General features: G+C 38.3%; 1 protein-coding gene across 2 annotated transcripts in view; it reads left to right on the top strand.

Moving 5' to 3' along the window:
- COL12A1 (collagen type XII alpha 1 chain) overlaps window positions 1-18,048 on the top strand; it is a 154,113-nt gene that overhangs the window by 16,837 nt on the left and 119,228 nt on the right. For both annotated transcript variants that reach the window (XM_070733068.1, XM_070733069.1), the window contains exons 3-10: window positions 2,180-2,296; window positions 4,317-4,460; window positions 5,115-5,174; window positions 7,343-7,606; window positions 7,759-7,923; window positions 8,794-8,967; window positions 10,321-10,611; window positions 13,413-14,015. In XM_070733068.1, coding sequence (XP_070589169.1) covers window positions 2,180-2,296; window positions 4,317-4,460; window positions 5,115-5,174; window positions 7,343-7,606; window positions 7,759-7,923; window positions 8,794-8,967; window positions 10,321-10,611; window positions 13,413-14,015 — 1,818 coding nt within the window. The remainder of the gene's footprint in view (window positions 1-2,179; window positions 2,297-4,316; window positions 4,461-5,114; window positions 5,175-7,342; window positions 7,607-7,758; window positions 7,924-8,793; window positions 8,968-10,320; window positions 10,612-13,412; window positions 14,016-18,048) is intronic.

The following is an 18,048-nucleotide window of genomic DNA, read 5'->3' as shown; positions in this document are numbered from 1 at the left end:
CTTCAGCAGTTACAGCCTAAGGCCTCTGCTGCTTCAGGTCAAATTTCCTTCAAGGTTGGTGGTGCTACTTTTTTTCCCATGTACTCATTTTTTTTAAAAAAAAGAAAAAGCATGCTCAGGTAATTTGTCTCTGCCTTTGCATTAAATTTGTCCTGAGCCTTTGGTTTGGAAAGAATATTTTATAATGGTATTCTTTAAAATGTTAATGTTATTATTAACACGTGTTGCATGAGTTAAATACTACCTAATTTATTTTTTGTGTGTGGCATTAGTATGAGTGCCATAAATTGAATGAAGAATCAATTGTGCATGCACATTAATATTCTAATCTCACTGCCTGTGTATGGACAATAGAAAAAAAAAATAACATTTATTCTTGTACTACTATTACTTGTGATAGCATCAATGCCAAGCCATGTACTCCTATCTCATTGGAAATGGCAATTCATGAATAAGAAGATAGTATTTTAAAAATCTTGAAATGGCCAACCCACCTATTTAGTTTTTAAAGAGTTAATCACTTGCAAAGCACCGTACCCTTACAATCGGCAGAGCTATATTAATATGATTATTCCTTTAGCAATATTTAACATTCATTTATTGATTTCTAAATAATTAAATAGTTTTTAAAAAAATATTTTTAATTTTGCAGAAGCGGACATCTTTCAATAAACTCCTTATATACCTAGGTATGCTATAATCAATATATCAATATTGATTGGTGTTTGCCAATCAATCCGAAGTGTCCAGAAAAGTATGACTGAATCTCATAGGCCTTTATTAAACCTTATGTACAGTAATTAAAACTTACCTTTTTGTAGTACGCATACCATGCACTGACAGTGAATCAGTAGAAAACCGCATGACTTTGCATGACTGATTTAACATGAGAATATCATTATAAAATATTATTATGTAATGTCTTTGGCAATGATCCTTGTACATGGAGGCTTTTGCCCACTATGGAAGCTACAGAAAATTAAAATAATAAAATTGACTTTTGTATATCTATCTATAGATAAGACGGACACCATAAATCATATACCTACATATCTATCTATAGATAGATAGAAACACAAATGCATGATGCTGCTAGATAGCATTTGTAAACTATTTCTTTCTCTACTGCGTTCAGTTCATTTTCTTGCTGGTTCCCGCAGATTGATACATAATCATTTGTCTGGATCACTGATGCCTTTTTCCTCGTTTTCCTCTCTACATCCTGTAAATAAATGTCTGTACATATATCTCGATGTTGTCTTTCCATAATTAACAATTGTTGTGTGAAATACCATACTGGCATTTTATTTTAAAATGCCATTTCTTAGTATGGGAACACCTGCTACACACAGAGCATTAAAAAAAATGCTAAGGATAGTTTACACCTCAGGATTGGTCTAATAGAGTGGTGTAAACAGTCAGAAATTTTAGTTTTGTATATCAATACATTCAACGGTGACAGAAAATATCGAATAGGTTTTGTAGTAACATCTTATTTCCCATTTTACATTCCAGCAGCATATACAAGATAAGCTACTTTGGTGGCTTTTTGGAAATAAGGGATTATATTTGAGTACGATGTAAATTGAACAAAGAACCTCTTCAATTTTACCACATTTCCCACAATACACAGATCTCTGCATACTAGCCATAAAGATTCAGCGAAGTACAAATATGCAGAGATGAATGTCAAAGAATTATATATTCTTTGATGATCTGCTGAAAGGGATTTTATGTTCTTGTCCAATGATCTCACGGTGTTATAAGCAGGTTGTGATTTGGCATGCTCTTACGAATTGCATCCAGCATGTTAAGATGTTCTTTTAATTGTTTTGTGAAAACGTTTGCATATGTGATTATTATCTGTGAACTCATTGTACATGTATTGAAATGTGTTTTCTATTGTGCTTGACTCTGCTGGCCATTCTTGAATGACTTGGCAATTCAAGAAACAAATGTTCTGTTCCTGTCCTCTGTAATGCATATTTTCTTTGATACGTTTTGTCATGTTCATCGGCTTGCAACCTTCCTTTTGCCAACAGCATACCTCTATATGTGTTGGAAACAAATTTATGCAAAGACATATCTTAGCAAGCTTTGCTTAACATATTGTAAAATTGTCATGAAATTAATTTCTTCAATGTTTAAACACACTTTGCCTGATATAAATCTTTTGCAGTTGATCCACCTTCAGACTTGAAATTTAAAATTATAGACGAAAATACTGTTCAAATGTCATGGGCAAGTCCATCTGATGCAATAGAAGGTTACAGGATAACATTGAAGGCTGCAGCTGGTAAGATTTAATGTTCTTTTTTAGCATTTTTTTTTCTTGAACTCTGAATTAATTTGCTTTTGTGAAAGTGTCTCTTTCTTCCTGGTTGATTTTGAACCTAGAGAATGTCTAAATACAGCACAAGAAATTTAAAAGGAACATCTTTAATTTGTTGAAAATTGTACTGAAAATTACATTACAATTTTATTCAGGTCTAGATAGCAGAAAGGTGACCTGTGTTTTGTGATTTTGATGCTATAGTAGGCACAAATGGGATTATAGCCTTAATTGGTTAGGAAGAAGCCAATAAACCCAGCAAGCTAAAATTTCAGAAACATGAAAAAACTTGTAATGTCACATTTGTATGAGATATTTTCATGCAAGTGTGAAAGGAACAATACTTGGTTTATCATGTGTACCTGCAATAAATGAAAAATAAAATATCTGCAGATATTTATTACATTTTTATATTGCCTTATCTTTGATTGCTAAAGCAGCTTCAATGGGGACCTTCCTTCACTGTATTTGAATGACAAAATCCAGTGAGTTTTGTGGTCAAGTTGAGACTTGAATCGGAATCACCTCAGTTTAAACACTATAGCTATTATACTACAGCAGTGATGGTGAACCTATGGTATGCGGGCCACAGGTGGCACTCAGAGCCATATCTGAAGACACACGAGGTGTTGTCATATGTCAGCTCCAGTGCTTATGCGTGCGCTGGCCATCTGATTTTCGGCCTTCTTTTCGGCCATTTTTTGCCCTCCCCAGGCTTCAGGAGGCCTGAACCCTGGGGAGAGCAGAAAACAGCCCAACAGACCTACCAGAAGCCTGCAGGCTTGAGTGAGGTCTATGCGAATGTGCAGAGAGGGAGCGCAGGGGTTGTGCGCATGCAAAGGGGAGGGTCTGGTCACACATGTGCATGCTATTGTGCGTGTGCACACCCTATTGGCACCCAAGCCAAAAATGGTTCTCCATCACTGTACTACAGTATCTGTAACACACAGTAGTGTATGGATAAATCCCTTGCTATGGGTTATAATAACCTGGGCTGCATTTTGGGAGGCAGTTTTCCCTTTTTTGTCAATCTCATCTACCCCCTACTATTTCCTCTCTTGGACAGTTTACATCAGGGGTCTCCAACCTCGGCAACTTTAAGACTTGTGTACTTCAACTCCCCAAATTCCTGGCCCCACAAAGATGGCTGAGGAATTTTGGGAGTTGAAGTCCACAAGTTGCCAAGGTTGGAGACCCCTGGTTTAGATGATCTTATTTTTCTTGTAGGTTAACAAGTCCCTTGCTTCTATTTACACATGTCTAAGTGATTAATACCAAGAATGAATTTAGGGGATGAACTGCTGGTTTTATACATCACTATGGTCTAATTTGCTTGACTTTGGTGAAATGAATTGTGTGAGTCCATTCATTGCATTTTGTAAACTATGCTTTCCAATGTATTCTGTGAACCCATATAATTCTGGTTTATTCAGTATGAATCACATGAGTCTCTCTGAGTCTATGGAGTCTACGGAGAGGGGCGGCATACAAATCTAATAAATAATAATAATAATAATAATAATAATAATAATAATAATAATGCAAATATATGAATCAGATCATACTGTGTATAATGGCAGTTGAATTCAGGGACCAAATATGTTTGATCAATACTCTTGTATTTAAATTATTTTTGCTAATATTTTTTTTGTTCTCCTGTTCATGGTTATTAAAGCCATGAATAATAAAAAAAGATATTTCAAAACCTTAAAGATTTCGTAGTTTCCTAGTTTCCTTGCCTTAAGAAGTGTGATAAGAACTTTTATTTGAATGGCTGCTTGCTAACATTAGAATATGTTCATTCTTTTCGTGTATGATGATGCTCAAAGCATATGTCCCTTGAATGAAATTTTGTTAGCTCTTTCAGGAAATCAAATGTCTGGGAGCTTTTAACATTTGTTCTTGATATATAATTTTTGAATAAATTGTTATTTTGTGATTTAGAAGTTCTGATTATGAAATTGTTCTTTATGTTTAATTGCAGATGATTCAAGTAGAGAATTTACATTAGCACATACGGCTACCGAAACTTTGTTAACAGACCTTATACCTGATACTGAATATGTTGTAACAATAAATTCATATGATACTGTAGATGAAAGTTTACCTGTCACTGGACAACTTACAAGTAAGTTTGCAAAATTGACCTAGATGTTGCTTGGAATATAGTTTCAATACTGCTACAAAGATATATTTACTATATATTAATTTATTATTTGTCAAATTTATATGGCATTGAGCTTGAGATATGAGATGACACTGAGCAATTTATGTATGTAATATCTGTAGACATTTGACTTCTGCTTTTTAAGGTTGGACTCAATTTGTTTTAATTAGCAAATAAATATGCTGAATATGGATTTCAAAAAATTGATGTGATATTTGTAGCAGTAGCAATAGTGTTAAGACTTACATGCCAATAGGACCTTTGCACTTTGCAGCACCCTCTGGGTGTAGCAGCATTATTTGCATATTTCCCCCAACAATCTGGGCCCTCATTGCATTGAACTGGGAAGGATGGAAGGCTAAGTCAATCTTGAGCTGGTCAGGATTCAACTCCAGACTGTGGGAAGAATTTGTCTGTAATGCAGTATTCTAATCACTGTGCCACCAGAGTTCTGCAGTAGTAGTAGTACTATGTGTATATAATTTGCAGCTTCATTCAACATTTTGTTCTTCCATTATCATTTTAGAGATCCCTAAAAAGTAGACAAATGAAAAGCAACCTTTTGATACTAAGATTTTCTTTTATTTTTTTATTAAGCTGTCTATTCTGTTCTAGTTCAAACAGGTGGCTTTGTAACAACAGGAATAAAGAAAGTTGAAGAAACTAATTTGCAAAGTAAGTAATTTTGTAATGTTGCTGCTTCTGGTATGGCAAAAGTAGACATCTATTTCTAAACCAGCATAACTAGACAGCTTAGCATTACACAAATGTGTTTTTGCTCTTCACAATGCATTTTTATTGCCTGTTATAGAATAGAATAGAATAGACTTTTATTGGCCAAGTGTGATTGGATACACAAGGAATTTGTCTTGGTGCACATGCTCTCAGTGTACATAAAAGAAAATATAAGTTTGTCAAAAATCATAAGGTACAACACTTAACGATAGTCTGGGTACAAATAAGCAACAAAATAATATTAGGAACTAGTCAATATAAATTGTAAGGATACAAGCAACAAAGTTACAGTCATTGGTGGGAGGAGATGGGTGATGGGAATAATAGGAAGATTAAGAGTAGTGCAGATTTAGTAAATGAGGGAATTATTTGTTTAGCAGAGTGATGGTGTTTGGGAAAAAAACTGTTCTTGTGTTTAGTTACGTGATTCCCAATGTGGGGCCTACACCCCACGGGGGGAGGGGTTGATTTTTTAAAGGGGCAATTGGAACCAAGTTAATGGCCTTTTAGGCTTCCTCCACATGAGTAGGAGTTCACATTTTGATAGTAAGAATGATATGTCACCGGGGGGGGGGGGGGGGATCAGGATTTTAGAGATGCTTAGGTGGGTCATGGGCAAAAAAAGGTTGGGAGCCACTGGTTTACTTGTTCTGGTGTGCAGTGCTCTATAGTGTCATTTTGAGGGTAGACATTGAAACCGTTTGTGTCCAGGATGTGAGGGGTCAGTAAATATTTTCACAGCCCTGTTTTTGACTCGTGCAGTATACAGGTCTTCAATGGAAGGCAGGTTGGTAGCAACAGTTTTTTCTGCAGTTTTTGATGGCCAAGGAGGTAAACTTTTATTTTATAAAAACTTTTGTTGCCCATGCTTTGGGCATTTTCAGATATATTTTTTCCCTTTCCCCTTATTTTATCCCTTGATCTAACTATCTCCAGACTCTGAACAACAGTGAGACTTCTGTTTGGCTCAGGAGTTATGCCAACCATTTTACATTTGATTCAGAGGAACCCTTTTGTCAATAAACAGGGTGGAAACTGATTCCAATTTCAAAAAGTCATCAAATGTACTTTGTTTACCCTATTCATATAATAAGAGACAAATATGACAATTATATATTCTGGGCATGGAGTGGGTGGGTTCCCTAAAGCCCATGAGATGCCGTTATTGTTGAATGGATTTGTTTTCTGTTTCCAGTTTAAGCTTGTCCATTAACATATTTTAATATTTACTTTGGTATTGTGATTTTATATGATGGTAGCTGCTCAATGTCATCAGTTACAATGATATTCAGTCCTTTGCATCAAGTGAAAGTAACAGGACCATCTTAGAGCAGCATGGGAGGTGGTCTAAAAATAGCAACCATTAGCAGGGAAAATTAATTTTCCTTTCTGTAAGAGTGAACTTTCGATGGATTATTACACTTTTCCCATAAGGTTAAATTTGGAATATATGTATATTGCTATCTAGCTATCTTCTGTCTACAGCCAGTTTGATGTAATAGTTATGGCACTGGGAGAAACTGGGAGACTTTATATTCTAGTATTGCCTTATAGACAAATTCACCTAGGTCAGATGTCTCCAACCTTGGCAACTTTAAGACTTGTGGACTTCAACTCCCAGAATTCCTCAACCAGCAAAGCAAAGGAATTCTGGGAGTTTAAGTCCACAAGTCTTAAAGTTGCCAAGATTGGAGACCTCTGACCTAGGTGACCTTGGGCCAGTCACTCTTTCTTAGCCAGATTGCCAAAATTTTGCCAAGAAAACTGCAGGGATTAGTTCAAACTGTTCCCAGGGGTCCACAATGACTTGAAAGAATGCATGAATACATGCATAAACATCTTCTAGCTATCTGATTCATGTGCATGGATCAGTGGGGGGTTCTGAAACCCTTTGCTACTGGTTTGCTTATGCGCAATGCTTCCGCACATGCACAGAAGCATACCGGGTGGGTGGGTGAAGCCTTCCACTGCCACCACTACTGGTTCTTAGAACTGGGCTGAACCAGGAGCAACCCATTGCTCGCATGAACTCCAAATAAACTAAACATTTAGAATACATTAGTGTATGTGTGAAGATTAATTAATAATTCTGTTCCATTATGTTTCAGAGTGTTCCATTAGTGCTGTTACAGATCTAGTTTTCCTTGTCGATGGCTCTTGGAGCGTGGGTAGAAATAACTTTAAGTATATATTGGACTTCATTGTTACTCTTGTATCAGCATTTGATATTGGAGAAGATAAGACAAGAGTTGGAATAGTCCAGTACAGCACAGATACAAGGACTGAATTCAATTTAAATCAACATTTCAGAAAAGGAGATCTCATTGAGGCAATAAGAAGAATACCATATAAAGGAGGCAACACAATGACAGGTACGAATTTTCCTCTGATCACATAGAAATCCTGAATAATAAGAGATCAGATTTTTTTTGGGTGCTCTTATATGACTCCATAATTTTGAATTTCATCTTAATGGTTAATTAATGGTTTTGATTTAAAAATTCGATTTGTTTTGTAATTTTAGGAGAAGCTATTGACTATCTGATTAGAAATGCTTTCACGGAGTCTGCTGGAGCAAGGAATGGCTATCCTAAAGTGGCAATTATCATTACGGATGGAAAATCTCAAGATGAAGTAGAAATTCCTGCAAGAGAACTTCGTAGCACTGGAGTTGAAGTCTTTTCTTTGGGTATGTTCAATCCTATATTGTTGGTGGTGATTATTGTAGTTTATCCACAGAGAGAAATTTAAAGCAAAATTTAAATTTTGTTTGTAATAAAAATGCACTTCCCCCATGAAAACTATAATTAATTAATTACATTACGTCCTTAAATTCAAGGACTACTAGAAGTTAGAATGCCAACTATGCCATGAAATGATCCTTTATAGAGATTATTTTTTTCAAATTCTTTTGTTTTATATGATTTCAGTAATATCAACAAAAGTAGGATGCTTCAAAACACTGCTTTGCTGAATAAATAGTTTAAACCTGATTGCCCAAGATGCAAAAATTGTATTTTTCAACAATCTTGTTCTTCTCTTTATCTTCTGTACATATAATGTTGAATATGATGGTATTAATGCTATTAATTAGTATAATGGTAGAACAATATAATGTATTGTACATACAGTCCTGTTGCTGCATGGCTATGGATGTCCATGTACAATAAAGAGAAGAACATGATGTATCTCGCAATCTGGGGGCTGAGAAAGCAATAAGGGATTATTTCATCTCCCAGTATAAAAAGATCATACAGTCAAACTGGGAAAATAAGAGTAGTGGACATTCTATCTCAGCAATACCAGGTAGTTTGAAGTATGAATATAGAAAACTTTCATTATATCAAGAGTAATGGAGCCGCCCAGAATATTTGGATATGAGATGACCAGCAAATAAATGTTTCAAATAAATAAATAAAGGAAAAAGACAGAAGTGTCAACCAGATTTTTTGTCTTGGAATTCCCACCAGAATGGGGAATGGATAGTCTCAAATAGAACAACTATGTGCTGCATTATTGGACAAACTTGTTTAGTATTGTTATCTCTACCATTTTCTAGGAATCAAAGCTGCAGATGCTAAAGAGCTGAAGTTAATGGCATCCCAGCCTTCACTGAATCATGTTTTTAATGTGGCCAACTTTGATGGCATTGCGGAAATTCAGAATGAAATTGTTTCACAGGTGTGCTCGGGAGTTGATGAACAGTTGGGTGACTTGGTTAGCGGAGAAGAAGGTATTTTTTTTGGAAGTATCACTAATTAACTTCATCCTTAAATAAATATATAGCTATAATAATGGGGCAGCAAAAGTATAACTTTCTTCTTTCTGACTAATGTTTCTGGTTAACGAGGCAATGCGGATTTGATCTACTAAAAAGCACTTTTGAAAGAGCAGTAAGGTAGAGCTTGAGGCGTCCAGGTTACATGCAGTTTCAAAAATACATAACAATTATATAATATTTGTTACTTATTGTAGGGAAAAGTAATTAAATACAGGAGAATAACACAGAAGAATAATCATACGACTTAGTTAGCTTTAGTTTTAAATTAACTCAGATTTATTTTTCCTTGACCAGCTTTGAAATGTAATTTATCATGCTCAATAGTTGGTTGGTTTCCTCAGTTGACCTCTGACCACATTATCATTAAGGAAACAATCAATGAGCCCAACCATATTGGATATTTTTTGTTCTGTGTCCAGCCTTTTTTACGGAAGGTAATTTAGGAGGTTGCACTACAGTTACAGAGAATCCTGGAGCGTATAGATATTCTGGACCACTTCCAGTCAGGTTTCAAGCTTAGATATGGGACTGGGATTTATCACACTTATGGATTATTTATATTAGAAATGGGATAGTTACAATGCATCGATTATAGCTGCACTTGATATCTCTTGGCTTCTGGCACTATTGAATACAATACCAATATTGACTTCAGGCCAGTCAGCTTGCCAAAAAAAAAAAAAGTTTGGATGAATATCAGTCCTGAAAATATCAAATGGCAAGTTTTGTGTTTCTTTCTGGGATTTATATATTCACTTTCCAAATTTATACTCATTTAGAAAGCCACGGGACAGCGGTTAAACTTAATGATCAGCCAAGGAGGGTTCCTTTTAATTATGCAGACAAAGAGACTAGTGAAAGATTATTATTATTATTATATACTACAGTTCCTGCTCATAACTGCTCAGAATTAAGTCACATTGTGCTTAATTGAACTCTTATGAAGATGTGTTAAGTAGGCAGGATTGTTTTCTTGGGAATAAGTTGCACTGAACTCAACATTGCTAACTTCTGAGTAAATATAGAGAGACTGACTTCTTTTTCACCATCTATCATGTTCCAACATCCTTTCATCTGTACAGGACAATAAATAGTCATAATTCAGTCTACATTTATTTGCAACTTTTGTTCAGTTTAGATAAATCCTATAACCAGATTGACTAGAAAAATGATATCATTTGATCTAGTATTTATTTACCCACGGGCTATTTAGGGGTAGTGGGGGGACAGGGTTAGATATATTTAGCATTAATCTCTTCTCTCAAGAAGGAGATATTAATAGTTGCATTTTTGTTCATTTTCCAGCTTTAGAGCCTCCTTCAAATCTGGCAGCCTCACAAATCTCATCAAGATCTATCAAAATCACTTGGGATCCATCTCCTAGTGACATAACTGGTTATAAGGTGGACATTATTCCAATGATAGCGGATGCCAAACAATTCTCAGTGAACGCAGGACCACAAACTACTGCTTTTAATATAAAAGATCTTTCAGCAGACACAGAATACCAAATTAATGTGTATGCCATGAAAGGACTGACTTCAAGTGAACCAGTGTCTGTAATGGAAAAAACACTGCCAACGAAAGTTCGAGTTGGTGAGTCATTGTCATTGAAATGAGCTATTGTATGTCAGTGGCCAAGTCATGCAAAATTAAACAATTACAGAGGAAAATAATAAATTAAAACAAAATCTTGTTTCATGGACCTTTGATAAGCTGGTAGAAACGTTTTAGACCCAGCATTCTGAAATGAAACAAGAAGTAAATTAAACCTTCTGCACCATGGATGGGCAATTCCATTCTTGAGGATAAATTAGAATATGCTATATGTTATAATGAATTTATGGAGTTGATATTAAAAAATGCAGGGATGGTACTATATTCAATAAAAAAAGAATATACACAGAATTGTCAAGGCCCAACCTATGTTTGAATTAAAAAATAAATGCCAGGAAATTTAGGGCTCTCTCACTTCCCTCTAAAAATATATTCCCATAATGTTTTTTTTTCTATCATGACCTCATGATATTGCTTTTGTATCAACCTAAATCACAAGATGGGGCAGCTTGAAGCTATCTTGAATTGTTCTGGTTTTATAGAGCCTTTTTCCTTGTTTGCCGGCATACTCCAATAATAATGTTTACGGAAGTTGCAAACGTCCTAGATCCTATTGACCATTTTTGCCTTTTTTAGGTACACCTTCTTTCATCTGTACACTGTGAACTGGTTTTGATAATTTTCAACTTTGTAAAGAAAGACCATTATGCTTGTCAGGTCTTAAACAGGCTCCTTATGTACACAAACAGATGTCTCTTTTGAAAATATTTTAATGTTGTTGATCGGCTGTGACCTCTGCCCGTTATTTTCCTCTAGCTATGGACCATCTCTTATTACAATCTCATTTAGATTGGAAATAAATAGATCCAAGCAGAGTGTGGTCGAAACCCTGGAAGACAGGAAGGTGGGGAGATGACCAGTGAATAACAAAACCAAAACTGGACTCTCTAAAGTCATAAAAGACCAGCTGAAGTTTATTCCTCCCAGGCTTTTTAACATTCAGATTCAGGCTCATGAACAAAAACAAGAATTCTAGAGTCTTAGCAATCCAAGAACTCAAAGTAACTCTCAAAATAAATTTTCACACTAAGGAAGTATACAAGTTTGGCAAGCAGTAGTTTGAAGCCTGTTCTCCTGCTCTTAGATCAATAGTCTTAATAAGCCTTACAACCTGAGCTGTGAGCATATGGACAACTCCTTACCTGAAAAGTCTCTGGCCCCATATTTCCCCCCACAAGGAACAGCTAGCTTTCTTCTCAACTTAACAAAATGCAAAAATATACTTTTGCAAAGCAAACCATAACAATATAATTGTAACGTCTTAGCATAAAACCAAGTTACTGAAATTTCATCCAGGAAACAAATAAGCCTACTTTTGGTAAGAATTAATTTAAGACCTACTGAAAAAGTTAATTTAAGGCCCGTACAGTTATATCCTACAAGAATCCAACTGAAGAGAGATTGGCTTTTGAACAGACATTCTTAGAACTGTTCAACCAGCTCATATTCTATGGAAGCTGCCAAGTCTTTTGATTGCAGTGGGATAGAAAAGTGTAAGATAAATAAATAAAAATAAATATGACTTCCTTTTGGTTGTTTACAGTAACATCAAGGAACTTCATTGAGATGTTGAGTTTAAGCTGTTTGGCACTTTTCTGCAGCCCTGTTCTGAATCAGGCTTCTTATATATTGTAAAAATATGATCTCATTATAGTAGTGGATTACTTTGTGGCAGTGCAAGGGGGATATGCTCATAAAACTTAATTATGAGGGTCCAATCTGAAATGGAAATGAAATAGCCGAACAATTAAACATTCTTCCGCCTGTTATTACCAAATCCCAGCCTTGATCAGCTGAAAAAGATCTACTAGAAGTTGTGTCTTTGAAAGAATATGCGGGTTCAGCTTCAATACAAACTCTTTAACTGCCAACTATTCAATCTGTTGCTATGTATGCACACAGTGGTAGGTGTGTATAGTGAAGGTTCGAAAGAAAATAGCTGATTTGGGATTGTGTGGGTTACCTGTTAGCTACCTTTTAAAGAAGTTGCATCTTTTTCCTCCCAGTTCCAAGAAGACATGCCTTAAATTTAAAGACGTTCAGACAGTTGTTATGTGCACACTCAAATTGCCTCTTTGCCCTTTGAATCTAGACTGTGTAGTCATACAAACAATAGGGAAGGGCCATAGGATGTGCTTAGCAGTTGAACTGTGATGGTTCTCTTGTGAGTTTCCTTCACACAGGCTGTGATATTTTCTCTCTTTTTCTTCTTAATTGAATTAATTCTGCACTGTTGGAAACAAGACGCTGGAATATGTAGATACAGATAGTCCTTAACTTGCAACCATTTGTTTAGTGACTGTGAAGTTACTTTAAAAAAAGCGATTTATCACAATATACCCATGGTCATGTGATCAAAATTCAAGTATTTGGTGAATGGCTTGCATTTATAACCCTGGGGCCACACGGTCATCATTTTACCTTCCCAACCGTAACAAGCAAAATCAATGGGAGAAGTTTTATATGATTCATTTAACAACTGCAGTGATTTGCTTAACAGTTGTGGGAAAAAGAATGGTAAAATTGGCCGTAACTCTACAAGTTAGCAATAGAAATTTTGGTCCTAATTGTGGCATAAGTTGAGAACTACCTATGCTTCAGGTAATTTAAGAATTCTTACTTTCTAACAAACAGCAACAACTATATACTGCTACTTTTCCGAAAAATCAAAAGTGGTTTAATGTGTTAAATACATATTTACAGTAGCATTGTAATATTGCGTTTTTTTCCCTCCCAAAATGCTATAGCAATACTAAATACTCAATATTTTTTTTTTACAGAATGCGCACAAGGAATAGACGTAAAAGCTGATATTGTGATTTTGGTTGATGGCTCCTACAGTATTGGCATTGCCAATTTTGCAAAAGTGAGAGCATTTTTAGAGGTGCTAGTTAAAAGCTTCGAGATCTCCCCTGAAAAAGTCCAAATAAGCCTTGTGCAGTACAGCAGGGATCCATATACAGAATTTCCTTTGAACAGATACACCAGAATTGAGGATGTAATTCGAGCTGTTAACACCTTCCCCTACAGAGGTGGATCTACCAACACAGGCAAAGCTATGACCTACGTAAGAGAAAAAGTGCTAATCCCAAGCAGGGGTGCAAGACCAGATGTTGCAAGAGTCATGATTCTCATTACTGATGGGAAATCATCTGATGTTTTTAAAGACCCAGCCATAAAACTGAGGAACGCAAATGTAGAGATATTTGCAGTCGGGGTTAAGGACGCTGTACGGTCTGAGTTGGAAGCAATTGCTACCCCCCCTGCAGAAACCCATGTCTACACTGTGGAAGATTTTGATGCTTTTCAAAAAATAACATTCGAACTTACACAGTCCCTCTGTCTGCAAATTGAACAGGAGCTTGAAGAGATTAAAAGAAAAGGTAGGTGGTTCTTTCCATGTAGACATGTGTGAGGAAAATATCTACCGAAGAGCAGGAAATAAAGATAAATAGCAGCATGTCTTACTACTACTCTGAGGGACATTAAGTGCTTAAAGCACAGTTTATGGATTGTGAACATGTTGGATACCTTCCACATCCCTATATAGCAAACCAAAAGCTGGTTTAAAGTTTAAGGCAGTGGTTCTCAACTTGGAGGCTGGGACGTCTTTGGGGGTCCAACAACCTTTTCACAGGGGTCACCTAAGACCATGGGAAAAGACAAATTTCCTGTGGTGTTAGGAACTAAAGCTTCTATTCTGGTGCCTTGGAACATATTTTTACAATCCGACCAATCAGGCATTTACAGGGGGAGGGAGTTTCCGCTGACCTTCCTGCCAATCAGCTTAAAGCTCTGTTGGGAGAATTGGCATTAGACTCATGGTTGGGGGCCACCACAACATGAGGAACTGTTGCAGCATTGAAAGGTTGAGAACCACTGGTTTAAGGTGCTTTCTGGCAGTGGTTTCTGATCATGTTCCTCTGATAAACAAACCTAAAATAACTCATGACTTGTTTTAGCTTTGTTTCTTTTTCTAGCAATGGATAAAAATCATTGCCAGATGACATGAGAACTTAAAAGCCCTGTGGAGCTACGGGGAAAATTACTATGTGCAATCAGTTGAGTTCCCAACCAATCATAAATAACCGTCTCCATAAATAAAAATTGGGAAAACCTCAGTAGTGGGTTCTAAAACCCGTTGCTATTGGTTTGTGTGTGTGTGCGATGCTTTTGTGCATGCGCAGAATCATGCTGGGTGGGTGGGCGGAGCTTCCCACCAATGTTGCTACAGGTTCACAGAACTGGGCTGAATCAGGAGCAACCCACCGCTGGAAAACATTCAGTAATGTTTTTGTAATATTGAATGGTATCGTTTAAAAGAGACAAAAATTAAGCATGGAAAGGAAAGGGGGACGGGGAATTAATAGATCAACCTACAGGGAGTCTATGCTTAATAACCAATTATTTGAAGTTATAGTGGCACTGAACAAATGGTAGTTACGGCTAGTCCTTGGAGTCAAATCTGCAGGGTCCCTATGGTTATGTGATCAAAATTTGGGCACTTGGCAGCCTGCCTGCATTTGCAAACATAGCATGTGTTTCAGCTTCTCCAACCTGGCTATCTCCACCTCACCCCAGCTGATCTCTATCATCTTCCTCTCACTGTTGATGAGGAGTACCCAAGTGAGGCAGATGCTGGCATTTGCAAGGCCTCTGTGCTGCAACTTGATACTTCCTTGAATAAAATAAGATTTTATAGAGTATTCCTCAATGGAATTGGATTGTGTATACAAATGGCAAATCCTCCCCCTGACCGAATGCAGGGGAAAAAAAAGCCTTTTTAACTCAATAGATCTTTGCCGCAGAAACCAGTGGGGTTTAATTTCGGTATGTTAGCTCTAGTACAGTGATGGTGAACCTTTTTTCCCTTGAGTGCTGAAAGCACATTTGTGCATGCCCATACCTATAATTCAAAGTGCTCTATCTCCCTGCGCATGCACATGTGACACCCCCTGCTGCCCTGCCCCTGTGCATGCACGCGCAACCCCTACGCTCCAACGTGCATGCATGTACGATCTTCCGCCCCCTGTTTTGGGCCTAGCAGGCTTCCGTGAAGCCGCTGGAGGCCGGAAATAGCCCATTCTCCGTACTGAAGGAGCGGGTCCAGCAGTCACATGGGTTGCTCATGTCCAATCCGGTGGAACTGAGCCTAGTATTAAAAAAGCTTGCCGGATCCGCCCCTTCCCCAGAATTCGCTCAGTTCGCATATCCTGCGGTTGTATTGTGAATGCTCGTTCAACATTCTAACACCTTCCCTTCGACCTTTCCTTCAAAAAAGTAGTAAGATTTATTGTCTTTATTCAATTACTTGCACTATTTGCGCCAGCCGTTTTTAAAAGGAAAAAAATAAAAAGCGGCTAGGCTTTTTTACTTGGGAGAAGTTGCGGTTTCGTTTTCCCCCGGCGGTTTTGCCGGTTACGATTCCTGCGGCCGCTTGTGGATTCTTCTAATCCCTTGGCCTGGAGGTCCTAGTGCAAGTATTTATTATTGGATTATTGCTTAATTATTGTATAAAAATATATTTAAGGGCTTATAAAATACCTCCTGCGGAGTGGGACGCCTTTAGTCTCCTGGACTTAGTCGATCGCTTTTCCCCTTAAGAAACTCTACGAAGCGATTTTTTGGCGCGAAGGCCTTCGCGCCCTTTCTTAAAATATCTAGGCCTCTCGTGTTGGCCTTCTGCCAGCCGCGTAGGCCTCAGTCCACCGCGTGGATCCGGGAGCGGGCCTTGGGGGTCCCAGGCTAAATTCTCCACCGGCCTAGCCTCCAACCAGAGTGCCTTGGTTTTACTTAATTGCAAAGTTTAGGGAGGCTGGCCCCGCTGGATTTGGGGGCACGAACTCTGGGTTTGCCCAGATTGTCCTCACGTTTCAGCAGCTTCGAGGCCTCGAAGCAGGATCCATTCCTCTTGGGAAGTCCTTGAAATCTTCTCCTTATAATTTAATTATTGGCTCAGCCTTGTCTTCTGTTAATTGTCAGACTATGGCTACCTTTCCCAAGAGAGGCACAACTAAAGGTCCCAGAGAGGCCAGGCCTACAGGCGATGAGATTACTAGTATCCCCCAGGCCTCTTCCTCCTCTTCTCCAGGGGCCCGCCCCTCGACCAAGGTCACCAGGGCCGAGAAGAGAAGGGACCTAGCCCTACAAAAGATTCATGATAAATCAGCAAAACGTTTGAAAGTGCAGGCCCAAGTAATCAGTAGTCAAGACCCACCAGAGGCCTCTAGCCTGCCTCCTTCTGGGGTCCCTGTGTTATCTCTGGATGAGCCAAACCTAGACAGACCCCAACCTAACCTATGGGGCATAGGTCCAGAGGAACCAGATATTATGGAAGTTTCCCCCCAGCCAGGATCCTCCCAGGCCTTTAGGGATTCTTCTGCCATTTCTGCTGATATTTCCAGTTTACCTCCTGAGTTCCAATCTATTTTTGCTGTGTTGTCCAAAGCCATTGATGCCAAACTCTCCTCCATCAATGAGCTTCCTTTACCTCTTCCTCCTTCTCGTTCCTCCCGCCCCTTGGGTTCTTCCCCAGCGGTCAGAGCTCCTATTCAGGATGACTCAGAGTCCTCCCAAGATGAATATGAGGATGTAGAGGAGGATGAAGACCCTTTCCAGGGCTTATCTGAGGACGAGGAATCCCAAATAAAGGTCCCTCCTCCCATTACTATTTTCCCTTCTCAACTATTCAAATCTCTCCTCCTCAAAGCTAGAATTTCTACGGGATTAGCGGCCCAGGAGAAACAAGCCTCCACTTCCACTGATCCCCCGGAGGAGAATTTACCTTACTTCACAGAGGAACAGGAGGATAACGAGGTAATCCCTATGCCTAAATTATTTAAAGATGCCTTACTTAAACAGTGGGAATTTCCAGCCTCTGGCCTTAATCCCTCTACCAAGGACAGAAAGTTGTATAAACTCTCCTCTTCCTATGAAGAGCTTCTATCCTTTCCCAAACCAGATGAACCTGTCAAAATTCTTCACTCGGCAGCGGCTGTGCCAGGCGAGGCGGAGGAAGTCCTCCGTCCAGAGGACAAGCGCATCGAGCAAATGCTCAAAAGAGGTTTCTCCGCTGATTCCTGGGCCATTAAAAGTTCTGCAGCAGCCTCCTTCTTCTCCAGAGCCATGCTGCTGTGGCTTCGCCAACTTCAACAGCACATTCCTCCAGATGACTTGAGAGGTCAACAAGACTTCAACAAGGTCTTTGCAGCTGCCCAGTACGTGGCTGATGCCACCTTACAATCTACTAGATTTTCTGCTAAGTCTATTGCAGCCTCTACAACGGCAAGAAGACTCCTATGGATTCGCCCTTGGCAAGCGGGAGTTCGCCAAAAGTGGCAGTTATCCCAGGGCCCCTTAAAGCGCGACCTTCTCTTCGGTGATCTTCTGGATCCTCTCCTCACGGAGACCACAGAC

The sequence above is a fragment of the Erythrolamprus reginae genome, chromosome 1, assembly GCF_031021105.1.
Source record: "Erythrolamprus reginae isolate rEryReg1 chromosome 1, rEryReg1.hap1, whole genome shotgun sequence".
Taxonomy (NCBI): Eukaryota; Metazoa; Chordata; class Lepidosauria; order Squamata; family Dipsadidae; genus Erythrolamprus; species Erythrolamprus reginae.
The sequence above is the reverse complement of the archived record's forward strand: the minus strand, read 5'-3'. Positions and strand labels throughout refer to the sequence as shown.